At 57.8% G+C, this 14,105-nt stretch overlaps 2 protein-coding genes across 2 annotated transcripts in view; both read right to left on the bottom strand.

Moving 5' to 3' along the window:
* The window catches only part of SPON2 (spondin 2), a 41,842-nt gene extending 28,781 nt beyond the window's left edge, over positions 1-13,061 (bottom strand). The window contains exon 1 of the mRNA XM_030801142.1: positions 12,677-13,061. The gene's annotated coding sequence lies outside the window, so the exon portion shown is untranslated. The remainder of the gene's footprint in view (positions 1-12,676) is intronic.
* LOC101177658 lies at positions 4,863-5,486 on the bottom strand. The gene is given in 3 exon segments (XM_012499778.2): positions 4,863-5,003; positions 5,005-5,312; positions 5,315-5,486. Coding segments are annotated over 3 exon segments (621 nt in total).
* Positions 13,062-14,105: the final 1,044 nt, after the last annotated feature.

Here is a 14,105-nt window from a genome sequence, read left to right as displayed (position 1 = left end):
CCTCCCATGGTGCTGGGATTGCAGGCGTGAGCCCCACACCTGGCCACGCGCCTTGTTGAGTTGGTGACTTCACCTTTGCTGTGGGGAGCTGGGTTGGGGTCCTGTGGCTTACGTGAGAATAGAAGATCATGAGGTAGTTCCTGGCACCCTCCCCTCAAGGAGGCTGACACAGGCCAGGACCGCCCCCTCTGGCTGCCCCATTGCCGCCCCCTGACAGGCCCTCTGCCTCTCCCCTGTGAACCACAAAGCACATCGACGGGGTGCCTAGTGCCCCGCCTCAGTCAGGGCTCATGGGGGAGGCCCTTCTTTAACGTCTCTTACTGGGCACACCAAGAGGCCATGTGTTCTAGGGTCAGAGAGACCAGGAGAAATCCCAGCTGCTTCACTCACGGCTGTGCATCTTCAAGAAGGTGACTGTGCCTCTCTGAGCCTCAGCCTTCTCTGTCTGACAGCACAGGGGTCTGCAAGTCTTTAGAGGTCGTGTAAGCTCCATGGGAACCTCTCATCTATGCCGTGGAAGCAGCTGCGGGGAGTGCACGTGAGCTCTGTGGCCTCATGCCGACCAAGACCCTGGGGGTCACACCAGGCAGCGCTGAGAAGCAAAGCACAGGCCGCCACGGTGACCAGGGTTACTCCCAAGACGCAGAGCAGAGGCCGCTGCGGTGAGCAGGGTTGCTGCCTGCCTGCCACACACCCCACTTGGGCCTCTGGCTGTCTCCTCTCCTGCAGAAACCCCATGGGCAGGTGTGCAGCCAGCATGGAGGGAAGACGTGTGTGCCAGCAGAGAGAGCACGAGGCCTGGAGTTCTCATCTGTGCCACCAGAAGCAGGGGACAGTGAAACGTCATCCAGGATCACCAGGGAGACGGCTCCATCCCAGGCATCACGAACTAGCCCAGAAATGTCACCGGTAAGCGTGACAGCAGACACTAGAAGGTATGTCATCCATACTTATTATCCAGAGAAGGTACTGGAAGGAAGTCAGTCACTGCCCCTGAGTCAGAGCAGATGCCCCTGACATCAAGGTGAGGCCAAGGGGAGAGGAAGCGGGGCTGAGTAGGGCCGGTGGTGTCAGCATGTCTGGGTGGGCATGTGGCGGGGACGATGACTGAGATCGAAAACATAAACCTCCACGGGCCAAACATGGGAGCTAAACTCGGAAAGCCAACTGCAAGGGGACGCGATGAGGGGACTTGAGGGTCACAGGAGCTCCCTCCGTGTGTCTCTCTCCGTAATTAGGTCTAGTGGCAACAGAAAAATGCAGACAGATCAATATGGATGGTCATGCTCACGTTCCTCATGGGAAACGGCGCTTCTGAACGTTCCTCACAGGAAACAGAGCTTCCAAACGTTCCGACTTCCGATAAGTCCATGTCTGTTGTGTATTGGCTGCAAAGAAAACCTCCAGGAACTAAAAAGTAGAATAATTTAAATGATCCTATTATCCAAAATATCGTAAAATAAGTAACGGAAATTGCCACCTCTTCCCCCAAAAACTTAGAAACCAACACACTCCAGGTAGCCCTTGGGTAAATCAGGATATTAAATCTGAACGTGCGCTCTCTGAAAAGCCGAGATACCATAAATATCGATCCAGCGCCGAGGACTCAGCTAATGCAGCGCCCAGAACCCCCAGCACAGCTGTTGTTTTTTAGAGGAAAAAATAAACAAGAGGGACTTTGCGCCACCCTATGAAACTAGAATGAGAACAATAAAGTGCATTTTAAAAAGTATGAGAATTATGAAGATAAAGCCAGAAATTAATGAAGTAGAAAACAAATAAGTAAAAAGGAGAAATGATTGTTTTTCTGAAAGAAATAAAACAAAATCCCTTTGGCCAGCCCAAAAGCTGCATCAAGAAATGACTGCCTAGGCTGGGCATGGTGGCTCACGCCTGTAATGCCCACACTTTGGGTGGCTGAGGTGGGCAGATCGCTTGAGGCCTGGAGTTTGAGACCATCCTGGCCAATAGGGTGAAACCCTGTCTTTGCAAAACTACACAAATCAGCCGGGCATGTTGGTGCGCACCTGTAGTCCCAGCCACTCGGGAGGCTAAGGCAGAACAACTGCTTGAATCCAGGAGGTGGAGGCTGCAGTGAACTGAGATCGTGCCACTGCACTCCAGCCTGGGTGATAAAGTGAGACTCTGTTTCAAAAAAAAAAAACTAAAACTAAATAAATAAATGACTATCTCTATTTAGAATTTTTGTGCATTGAAATAAAAAAACCCACACATGATTAGGAAGAAGGAGACCCCAGTACGGAAGAGGCTGGAGGAATGATGAGACAGCCCGCTCAGCCGGGGCAGCTGCTTCGAAACCTGCAGCAGCCATGTTGTCGTGGGTGTAAAGTCCAGAATGACTCTGTATGAGCAGCACCACGCAGAGATGAGCACGAGGCACTGGAGAGGGCGAGAGCTGAGCCAGGAAAGGAGGCACCAGGAGCAGATGTCCGCAGCTGACGATGACTTCACCTTCCATGGAAAGAAAGTCATCCCAGGGTTACTTTAACCTTCCCAAGACATGAAAGGATGGAAAACTCTGTAATTCGTCTCATGAAACCAGGATAACTTAATTCAAAAACCTGATGTGGAACAAAAAGAGAAAATACCATAGACAAATATCACTTTGGGAAGATGCAAAAAAATCTAAGTAAGAGAACAGCAAATAGGACTCAACGCAGCGTCAGCAGATTCTACACAAGAGAACAGCAAATAGGACCCAATGCAGCGTCGGCGGATTCTACACAAGAGAACAGCAAATAGGACCCAACGCAGCGTCGGCAGCATGGTGTTATGGCCAAGCAGATGAAGGCCAGGCTTACGAGGGCAGCCCAGCGATCAGAGACGTCATTTCATTAGCCAATTAGCACAGAAAATTCAGAGAACCCCATCGACAGGTACTGAAAAGAAAATTGAGCAAATTCAGCAATCGTTATGAATAAAAGCACTATTTCTAGTAAAATAGAAAAAAGCGCAAAAGTCTCTGTCCACGATAGTGGCCAACATCGTTATATGTGGAAAACACAAATGTCACAAATCCAGGGTCGACTCGTGGGGCCTGCTGCTGTCATAATTGTCCAGCGTTTTCTCGAAGGTTCTGGCAAACTTAATAAAAAAACAAATAAATGGCACAAACATCAGAAAAAATAAGACAATTTATTTTGTTGATGACATGATTGTAAACCTAGCTATGCCTCTGCCCCCTCATTTAAAAATTTAAAATCAGGCCAGGTGCAGTGGCTCACGCCTGTAATCCCAGCACTTTAGGAGGCCAAGGTGGGCGGATCACCTGAGGTCGGGAGTTTGAGACAAGCCTGACCAACATAGTGAAACCCTGTCTCTACTAAAAACAAAATTAGCCGGGCGTGGTGGTGCATGCCTGTAATCCCAGCTACTCGGGGGTCTGAGGCACGAGAATCGCTTGAACCCATGGGCGGAGGTTGCAGCAAGCCGAAATCACACCTCTACACTCCAGCCTAGGCCAGAAGAGTGAAACTCCATCTCAAAAAATCTTAAAATTAAAAATCAGTAAAAAATTTAATACAAGATAAATATACAAAAATTAGTAACTTCCCACTCCTCTAGCAATAATCACCTGGAAATTAAAAACAAGGGAGTCAAAATATTCCCTTTGGCAACTGAGTAGTTGGGGTGAAGGTTAGGATGCTGTACGGAGCAGCTCCGGCCATGGGGAGCTCCATGGAGGCGTCATTTCTCTCCCACATGGTGGCCGAGAATAGCTGGGTGTGCTGCTCTGTCGCCACACGTGGGGTCCCCCCCATCACGCCTCTCCTCTAGCCTTCCAGGCATGTTTCCTGGCTGCGGGGTTCCACTGGGTGCATAAATGCCCACGTCCAGCTGGCAGGAGGGGCCGGGGCCGGGGCAGGAGAGGAGAGACCACATTTTCCAAGACCACATGTGAGACATGGCCGGTGTTGCCACGTGCATTCCGTGGTTAGCCCTTGGTCAGGGCCTGGCCTGGCTGGAACGTGGTCTCGGCGCAGCAGAGACAGGGCAACGTCATCGCAGGAGAAGGGGCCGGAGCTGGCAGGAACGGCGTCTCCAGGTGACAAAAGCCTCCAACAATTTGGCGAGAAAGCTGGGGGTGGGCATGAGACGACGCAGGGCCCCCACCACTCAAGCAAGGAGAGCGGGGAGCAGAGCCATGGAGAAGACCCAGTCCGGAGCCGCTCCCGCCAGCCTGAAGCCCAGCCTCCAGGTTCCATGAATCACCTCCAGTTATTCCAGGAGAAACGGCGCACGGCCTAGGAAAGAAAGAACAGGCAGCTTGGACCCAGGCTCCAATCCCGGCTGCTAGTTACCAGACAGGGGCAGCCACATCGCGTCTGTGTGCCTCAGTTTCTACACCTGCGGCTGGGGTGATGGTTGTGCCCGCCCGGTGGGGCTGCTGTGAGTTAAGGGGTGAGAAACGCTTCCCTGTCCACTGTCTCCAACACGTTCTTCCTGGGGCACCCCTCACTCAACACCCCCAGAGACCGGGCAGGCTCCACGGACAGTCGAGAAGGCGTCCAGCCTGCAGAACGGAGTCCAGGACCCAGAGAAGCTTCAGGGGTGAGCAGGGTGGGTCGGGCCTGGGGAGTAAATGACAGGGGGAGCAAGTGGAGGGAGGAGGGGGCTTCAGGACAGGAGGTGCAGACTGAGCGAGGATGGCTGAGCTGCCCTGGTGTCAGAGCAGGGGAGGCTCAGCGGGGGTGGGGGCGGGCTCAGCCTCTGCGCTTCTGCCCCCAGGATGTTATGGATCTGGAGGGGAACGCGTAAACCATGAGCTCACCCCACGGGAACGTGGTTTCCTCTGGCTGCCCCCACAACAGCTGTTCCCCATCAGCACCAGCCCCATCTCCCTAGCAGGAAGCTGGGCAGCCACTGCAGGCCAGGTGTGGACGCCCCTCGCAACCCTCCCATCTGCGTGGACATCGTTGGATGGGGTGGTAAGGGGGAGGGGAGCAGCAAGGAGAGGGTGGGTGCAGCCCCCCACACTTCTGGTCCCCTCTGGTCCCTGCCTTTGCTGTGGCCATGTGGAGGAAGCCCAGCTCCCGGAGGTGGGGCCAAGCCTGCAGGGTCCTCAGTGCCACCAACCAGGCCTGACCCTGACCGCTGACTGAGCACCACATGGTGCCTCTGCCCTGGATGTGGGCACCCTCGTGCCCTCCTGGCTCTGCTGCAGCAGACCTGTACGCCAGGGTCTTCTAGACGGTTCTGGCCCCTCCCATGTGGACTGTTCCCACCGTACCTGGTCCAGGCTGGGGCTTCCTGGACCTTCCCCCTCCCACTCTGACGAGGTTGGCCTGGGGGCCCACGGATGCACCCTGCCCACGTGGCCCTCTGTGGTCACCCACAGCCAGCGGGACCCAGATTCCCTGCAGGCCAAATGCAGGTGCCCCAGTTCCTCCAGCCCCTCCCCCCGCAGTCTGTGGCCAGTGACAAAGAGGGGGTGGGTCTGGCCCCGTGCCATGCTGGGGCCCCATGCCCACCCTACCCACCCTGAGTGTCCCGGCTGTGAGTCCCCAGCCCAATGGCTTCAGGCACTGCCAAACCCCTTGCTCGCTTCCCTGAAGAGGGTGTGGGTTTCTCCAGGCCAGGCCTGTGGTCAGCAACGCAGGCAGGTGTTTGTGACCAGGGCGTCTGTGCTATCAGGAACAGCCCCCAAACCACGCGGGGAGGGAGGAGGCCCTGAGAGAGAAGATGCCGTTACACGCATGTGACCACAGAGAAGGCTGCCTTCATCCTGTCTGCACCCCGGGAGTGCCTGCCACACTGAAGACCCAGCACAGATTCCGGTTTTCTGATGCTGCCTTTTTTTTTTCGAGACAGAGTCTCACTCTGTCACTCAGGCTAGAGTGCAGTGGCGCGATCTCGGCTCACTGCAAGCTCCGCCTCCTGGGTTCACACCATTCTCCTGCCTCAGCCTCCTGAGTAGGTGGGATTACAGGCGCCCGCCACCACGCCTGGCTAATTTTTTTGTATTTTTAGTAGAGACGGGGTTTCACCACGTTGGCCAGGCTGGTCTTGAACTCCTGACCTCAGGTGATCTGCCCACCTCGGCCTCCCAAAGTGCTGGGATTACAGGCGTGAGCCACCGCGCCTGGCCGGTGCTGCCTTCTTGGGGCATGGCCTCCACAGTGCTTCACCTGGCTCCTGCAAAACAGCTTCATTGAGATTAAATTCACATGCACACGAGTCACCCTTTACAGTGTACAATTCAGTGGTTTTTAGTATATTCACGAAGTTGTGCAACCATCCCCACTCATCTCATTCCGGAACACGTTTATCATCCGCAGAAGACGTCCTGTGCCTGTTGGCAGCCGCTCCCTGCCACGGTTCGAGCGCGGCCACAACAGAACGTCAGACAGCAGTTTATCAACAGAGACTTCCTGCCTCCCAGTCTGGAGGCCAAGGTCGGGTTCTCCTCTTCCGCGATGGCCCCTTGCACGTCGTGTCCTCACCGGCTGGAGGGTGGGCCTGCCCCACAAGCCCTTTTCATAGTGGCTTTAGTCACGAGGGCTCTGCCTCGTCAGTGGATCAAACACCTCCCATCAGGCCCCACCTCCCGGCACTGCACAGGGTCTAAGTTTCAGCCTGAGCTTTAGAGGATTGAAACGTTCCAACCACAGCACTGCACGCCGGGCCCAGTACTCACCGCTCTCACATACAAAATCGTATGAGTCAGCGTTCTCTAGAGGGACAGGACTCATAGGATACATGAACAGGGGATGATCTTGGACTCCCTGCCCACCTTCCAGACACACGGGGGCAGGGCTGGGCCCCCACGGCTTTGCTGGGCTCAGCCCACTCAGCACTCATGGGTCAGAGTCTCCTGCCTGTCGCTCTCCCAGGCTGTGCTTGCTCGCTGGTGGCCCTGCAGTCCTGGGGTCTCGGAGGCAGCCCCCGCCCCCACGATGAGCCTCTGCCTGGGCCCCAAGGCTGTCAGCAACATGCTTTGAAATCTGGGTGGAGGCCACCGTCGCCTGCAGGGTCAGCGCCTCGTGGACGCTGCGTGGCCGCCGCCAAGGCCCACCGCATGTGCCTTCAGGAGCAACGGTTGCAGCTGCGCCTGTGCCTGCCTGAGCCATGGCTGGGGCGGCCAAGGAGGGCTGGGCCAGGATCGGGGGAGACCCAGGCAGGCAGTGAGTTCTGCGGTCCCAAAGGTGCCCCAGGAGCGCATCCCTTGCCATGATTCTGTCCCCAGGGCCCTCATAAAAGGGCTGGAAGGAACTAGCTTGGCTGTTTTTCCTCTGAGTTCTGCCATGTGAGGCTTGATACGCCATTGGAGCTGCTCTCAGCAGACCCCAGCCTGCCAGCGCCTGGATCTTGGACTCCCCAGCTTGAGAACTACAGGAAGTAAATTTCTGTTGCTTATAGATTACCCAGTCTGAGGCAGTGGGGATGGACTAAGACCCTTCCCGTTTTCCCCCAGCTGTGCCCTTGCCCCCAGCCCCAGGCAGCCAGGAGTCTACTCTGTGTCACCGTGGACCCGCCTATTCCAGACATTTGACATAAATGGTCTCCTGTGATGCGTGGCCGTCTGTGTCTGACCTCCTTCACTTGGCAAATGTTTGCGGGGTTCATCCACTTTGCAGCATGGGCCAGAGCTTCATTCCTTTTTACGGGTGAAGAATAGTGTGGGGCCAGGCCACGAGCCCATCTGTCCCTCAGCCAATGGACATGTAGGCTGTGCCCACCTTTGGGCTATTGTGAATAATGCTACTAGGAACATTTGTGGATAAGCTTTTGTGTGGACACGTTTCTGATTCTCGGGGACATGTACCCAGGAGTGGGATTGCTGGGTCACATGGAATTCGGCTTCACACTTTGAAGAACGCAACAGCCACATGTGAGGTTCCCACGTCTCCGCCCTGACACCTGTGATGCTTTCGGTTCCAGCCATCCCAGTGGGTGTGAGGTGCGGTCTCGTATGGTTTTTATTTGCATTTTCCTGGTGGCTAATGCTGTTAAGCAGCTTGTCATGAGCTTGTTGGCTGGTCGCATACATTATTTGATAAAAATATCTATTCAAATTCTTTTGCCTTTTTTTTTTTTTTTTTTTTTTTTAGTTAGAGTCTCGCTCTGTCGCCCAGGCTGGAGTGCAGTGGCACGATCTCAGCTCACTGCAACCTCTGCCTCCCAGGTTCAAGCAGTTCTCTTGCCTCTGCCTCCTGAGTAGCTGGGATTACAGGTGTGCACTACCATGCCCAGCTAATTTTTGTATTTTTAGTAGAGATGTGGTTTCACCATGTTGGCCAGGCTGGTCTCAAACTCCTGACCTCAAATGATCCACCCAGCTTGGCCTCCCAAAGTGCTGGGATTACAGGCGTGAGCCACTGCGCCCAGCCTCCTTTGCCCGTTTTTAAACTCAGTTGTTTATCTTTGTATTGCTGAGCTGTAAGAGTTCTTTAGCACATTGGTTTTTCACTGCCTCACCCTGGAGCCGATACACATCCTTTCTGCTCAGTCATTAGCCAGAAATGCAGAGAAATGCTACTGTGTGACCCCATGACCTCAGCCTGATGTGCAGGGGTCCCCAGAATATTAGACGGGCACTGACTGCAGGATACAGACCCAGGAGGGTGGCTTTGCGCTGTTGATCTGACCACAGCCCCTCATTGATTCAAAACGTCCCCTTTAGCGTGTCTGTAATGCCTGTGTGTTCACCGTTCATCTTGTTACTGTGACCAGCCCACGCACCAGCTCCACACAGGGCTGACCAGGTGCAGCCTCCGGTGTGTGTTAAAACCTGGTGGCCACGGTTCCCTTGTTTATCTTTTGTCCCAGAATTTACTTAGTTTTCTTACTTACTTTTCCACGTTAACTTCACAATCAATCTGATTCCAGGGTTCTCTGGTGTTTTAATTGGCCCCGCTGTGGCAGCCGGCCAGCACGGCGGACGGCGCCTCGTGACGCCCAGGACAGACTGGGATTGTTGCTGGTCTCTGGTACTCAGTCAGGCCTCAGACCCTCTATAACAGGTATAGATCTGCCCGCTGTTTGCTCCTAGAAACTTACAATTTTTGTTGCTATTGGGAATGGTGCCTTCTCTTTCTTCATTGTCTCTCCTAACTGGAAGTGCTTGAATTTGAAAGATGCTGATTCCTGACTCTGAATTTTGTGCACAGCCACCCTCCTAAACTCACCTCTGTCTTCAAATCAATTTTCCGAGTCTATGAGGAGTCGCAGCGGGCTGTGCTCTGGCGCAGAGCCTCTCTCCAGCCGTGTGTGCATGCAGCTCTTCCTGGGCTCTTGGCTGTGAGGCCTGGCCTGTCCCTGTGGCTGAAGCGGAAGACCCAGCTGTCCCCTCCCTGTGCCCTCGCCACACCCTCCCTGTAACGCTGCCCAGACTGTGCACAGGGCAGGTTCCTGGGGGCACACGGAGAGGAACTGGCTGTGGGTGGAGACAGCACCCGGCTGAGGTCCTGGGGAAGAGGCCATGCCCGGAGCTCCTGGACACAGGAGGTGGCGCTGGCTGAGGCCCGATGCCTGCACTGGGCATGGGGGAGGCACCTTCAAGCTGGGGCCTCCTCGGAGCAGCTGCATCCAGGGGCAAACCCTGCTTCCGTGTCCACATCTTCACGAGAACTGCAGCTGGCACCCGTGAGCTGTGGGCTTTGTCCAGGGAGAGCCATGCCCAGCACCTGGGGGACCCTGCAGAGGTGCTAAGATTCAGGGTTAAAAACGAGGATCCTGGCCTCCCGCCACCCTGTCCCCAGAGGCCCCATCGGAGCCACCTGGCCTTCCCTGCTGCCCGCCCAAGCATCCGAGGCTTTTGCCAGCAGTGCCTGTGGCAGCCTTGGGGAGGGTGGGGGCCCAGGGAGGGGCATCATTTGGTGTTGATCAGGGGAGATGATGGCGTCTCCACGGCCCCAGGGCCTCCAGGCCCGCCCAGGCTCCCTCACTCAGATGCCCCACCCACAAACACCTGCCCAGGCCCCACCAGGGGCCCCTCTCACCCCTGAAGCTGTGCAGGCCCTCGGCCGACTAACTGGGACCCACAGCTTGGATGGGCAGGAAGGTCCAGGAGGGGCCCCTGAGACCTCCTCGCTTGGGCCTGGGGGTTGGGGCCGCAGGAAGCCACGCTCCGCCCCTGATGCCCACCCCTAGCTCCCCTGGCTGCCTCCTGGCCTCTGTCTCCCTCCAGGCCCCCCACCCTGACCAAGGAGCGGGGGGTAGGGGGCGGAGCTTTTGGGAGGCCACGCCCAGTGTTGTGGGGGCGGAGCTTTTGGGAGGAGGCCATGCCCAGTGTTGTGGGGGGCGGAGCTTTTGGGAGGAGGCCACGCCCAGCATTGGGTTTGCATTTCCAGGGTGGGCTTCTCCTGCCTGGTCTCCTCCCCTGGCACTGGGCTGGGGGCTGTCAGGGTGACCCTGCCCTACCCAAGGCTGACCTGGGGCCATGAACAGGAGGATGCCCCCCTCCCTGCTCCTCATGAGTCCCTGTGTGCCCTGACGGGAGCCAGCGGGCAGCAGCCGGACCCCAGCAGCCTCTCAGGGCACTCAGGACTGGAGAGGGCCCTGCCCAGGGTCTGGGGGTGCCACTCACCCACCCGGCCGCAGCCCCGAGCTCCCCTGGGCTGACCGTGGGCCTAGGCCAAGCTGAAGGGGCTGGTGGTTGTCAGCCCTTGGTCTGGCCCCACCACTGCTCTGCCAGGGCAGGGGGAGGCCGGCAGCCCAGGTTGTGGGGCCAGAGGGCCACGCTGTGACAGACGAGAAGAGGGAGTGACCTGGAGGGCCCAGGGCAGGGACCAACAGCAAATGCCTCCCTAGGTGGTCTCTCCAGGACAGAGGTGTCCCCTGTGGGAGGGCTGGGGCTCCCAGCAAGAGCAGCAGCTCCTCAGGGCACGGGGACCCAGCGGGCTGAGTGGGGCTCTTAGAATAGAAGGAGCCTCCCCAGGCTCAGCTCTGCAGGCAGAGAGGGGAGGCAGGGCCTGAGGTTCCTGGTGGGGAGGCGGCCTTGCCCTGCGAGGTCTCCCTCAGGGGGCAGAAGAGCTGGGGCTCCCTGCCAGCAGCAGAGAACAAACCCTAGTCCAAGGCGAACCCCAGGTGTGGGGTAGGTGTAAAAGCAGATGGCTTTGACCACAAGTGCACAGGTGAGGGGCAGACAGGCGTGAGCAGGTGTGAGCACTTGAGGGGACAGGTGGGAGACACATAGAGGGTGGGAGGAGATAGGGACAGGAGAAGAGGTGGGGGGGCAGGTGTGGGGCAGGTGTGGGGCAATTGGAGGTGGGTGGGGGTGGATGGTGTCAGTTGGGAGTGGATGGGGTTAGGTGTGAGCAGGTGCGGGGCGGGTGGGGAGCAGGGGGAGGGGGCTGGAGTTGGTGTGGGCAGGTGCAGGGCAGTGCCAGGGAGGCACTGTCAGGTGAGTGTGGGGCTGGGCAGAGGCTGATCTGGGACAGCAGGGCTGCTGCTCAGAACCTGCTCTCTGGGCAGGCAGCCGGGCCCTGCCAGGTGTGACTGCCCACTGCACAGAGGGGTGGAGGCTGGAGGCCCAGACACCTGTAGGGGCTGGGAGGGATGTGGGTGAGTCTGGCTCCTCGACACCCTCCGTCCCACTAGTGTCCACAGCCCTGGCCCTGGCTGGCCCCGGCGTCCCCCCAGTGGGCACCCCCAGCTGGAGCCAGCTTGCATCGGGGACCTGGAGAGTGAGCGGCGAGCCCTCCACGGTGGGATCCTACAGATCCTACAGCTACCACTGACCAATGGGGTCAGTAGCTGGTTTAAAAAAGAAAGGGCAGCAGAGAGGCCGCCCGGAAGAGCCGGCGTTTCCATGCGCCACGCTTTACAGATGCGCCAGAGGGTCAGCCTGCCTAACCGTGTGCCGTGCTTACAGATGCACCTAACCTTCTATTGTTCAAGTCGCATGTCCTGCCTGTCAGGGATGTTTTCGGACCCTGCGTGGGAAGCCCTTGGCCACTGTTTGAGGGTCGGGTGAGGGGGCGGCTGAGGCTGTCCAGGGGAGTGGTCAAGGGCTTGAGGAAGCAGAGGTAGACTCACCAGGTGCTGGTGCTCAGAGGAGCTGGGGAACACCCTCGCCCTGGCCGGGCCACCCCGTCCCTCCTGGGGCTTGATGCCAAGGGGAGCGGGTCAGGCCGGGAGAGGCCCGGGGCCAGCCTGGGGAGCAGAGCTGCTCAGCAGGGCAGAGGTCCTCCTCCGGGCGCCGGACTCAGGGCCCAGTGGCCAGATGGTTTTCTTTGCTGCAGGGAGTGCCGGCTGCGGGGGGAGGCCTGGGAGGGCTCGTGCAGCTGCTCTTGGGCTTCTCTGCTGTTGTTTTTTGCTGGGACATCAATCCTGCAAGTCCAGCTGGGCTCTGGCCGAGAGCAGCTAGGGCTGGGGGTGGTGGGTGCTTCCCGGCCTCCACGGGGCAAGTTCTGGGCCCACAGTGGGGAGAGAAGGCAGGATGGGGTGCAGGACCAGCCTGGGGTGGGGCCCCGAAGAGCCTGGCTCCCCGCCCTGTGCCCTGCCTGTCCCAACCCTCCCAACTTCCTGCCGAGGCCCCGGTAGCTGCCTGCAGCCTCCCCTTGCTCCCGTGCCCGGGCGGACGTCTACAGGAGACCAGAGCCTGGGTGTTCATCAGCAGCCACAGGAGAGTTCCCCACCGAGGTGCAGTAGCCTGAGGTGCTGGGGCTGCCGGACCCTCCCCAGCTCCACCCCTCTTGCCTCTGAGCCCTACCCAAGGCCTGGAGAATCACTGCTTCCTCCTGCTCCAAGGGTTCCAGCAGGGCCCTTGGAGGGTGTGCCTGCCGCGTTCTCAGCCCTCCCTGCCAACCTTTCTTGAACGGAGTCTGGCCACAGTGCCAATGCGTCGATGGTCTGTCCCTCTGCTGTCTGAGCTCAGGGGCCGTCCATGCCTCCGCAGCTCGCATACGGCAGCTCTGGTTTTACCCATGAGGGGGAAGCCCAGGACCCGTGCCCTCAATCACATCTCCAGTTCACACACACACTCACACACGCACACGCCGCCTGCCCACCAGGCAGACACCCACACACCTGTGCACGCACGCGCACGCCAAGCCAGCGGGCCCTGCCCCTGCCCTGGAGCCCTCGGTGTCAGAACCAGGCTGCTGTGGCTGTTTCCTCTTTAATTCTCCTGAGTTTTATGAGCCCCAATTCATAGACCTTTGTTGCTGCATATAAATTTGAGGATAAAATTGTTGAATTTGTTCAACATAAGCAGCTGAAATTTTGCCCGGGGTGGTGATGAACGGCTCTAGCACTCGGTAAAATGTATTTAAAGTGCACATATTTTACATTAACAGCCCGCTGCCCGCAAGCACAGCCCATCTCCTCATCTGGTGGCCTCACCGTTCACCATGGTTGGCGGCCCTGGTCACTCCCACGGTCTTTACCAGCCGGGTGCCAGTGGCTGGGACCGGGTTCTGACCGCTATGCCCACTCACCGTGAAACTGGGCGAGCAGACCAGACCATGTGTCGTAAGGACACAGCGGGACACGTCCTGTCACAGGGCACCCGCTGTCTGCGACTTTGTTTCTGCCCCAGGTTGGGCGGGACCGTTGGCAGGCACCACAGGCGCTCCTGTGAGGTCACCTGGCCAGTCCCAGGATTAGCTGCAGGCTTTGGCTGATTTTCTTGGGTCTTGTACACAGATGCTTGTCAGCAAATACCAGCGGCTTATCTCTTCCCTTCCAACATGCAAACCTTATTTCATGTTCTTGTGTTAAGCGTTTTGGCACAACCTCCAGCCTAATACCAGCCTCTAGGGAGATAAACAGAGCTGCCGATTTCACAGGCCAGGAAACCGAGGCTGAGGGCCCCCCACCCACCTCCTGCTACCCCGCACCCCTCCTGGGGCCTTGCTGGGTGGGGTGACTCCTCGGAGGCGGTACCAAGGGGAGGTTCGCTTCGAGGCTCGGAACACTTTTCTGACAGCTTTCTGTCCCTTACATCCCAGACTCAGTTACACTTCAGCGTCCCGGCTCCCTGGCCGCCAGCCTCACACCACGGACAGCCCTTGGAGGCGTTCCATTCCTGCTCCGACCCTTCAACTTGGAAACATGGAAACAATGAAGCCGGCTGAGTGGGAGCCTCCAGGCCTGTGTGTCCAGAGCTAGTTCCCAGTGCCTGGCTGCCTCTCGGGGCG

Source organism: Nomascus leucogenys, chromosome 20 (genome assembly GCF_006542625.1).
Source record: "Nomascus leucogenys isolate Asia chromosome 20, Asia_NLE_v1, whole genome shotgun sequence".
NCBI lineage: Eukaryota > Metazoa > Chordata > Mammalia > Primates > Hylobatidae > Nomascus > Nomascus leucogenys.
Note: the sequence above shows the minus strand (reverse complement) of the source record. Positions and strands in the feature narration are given on the sequence as shown.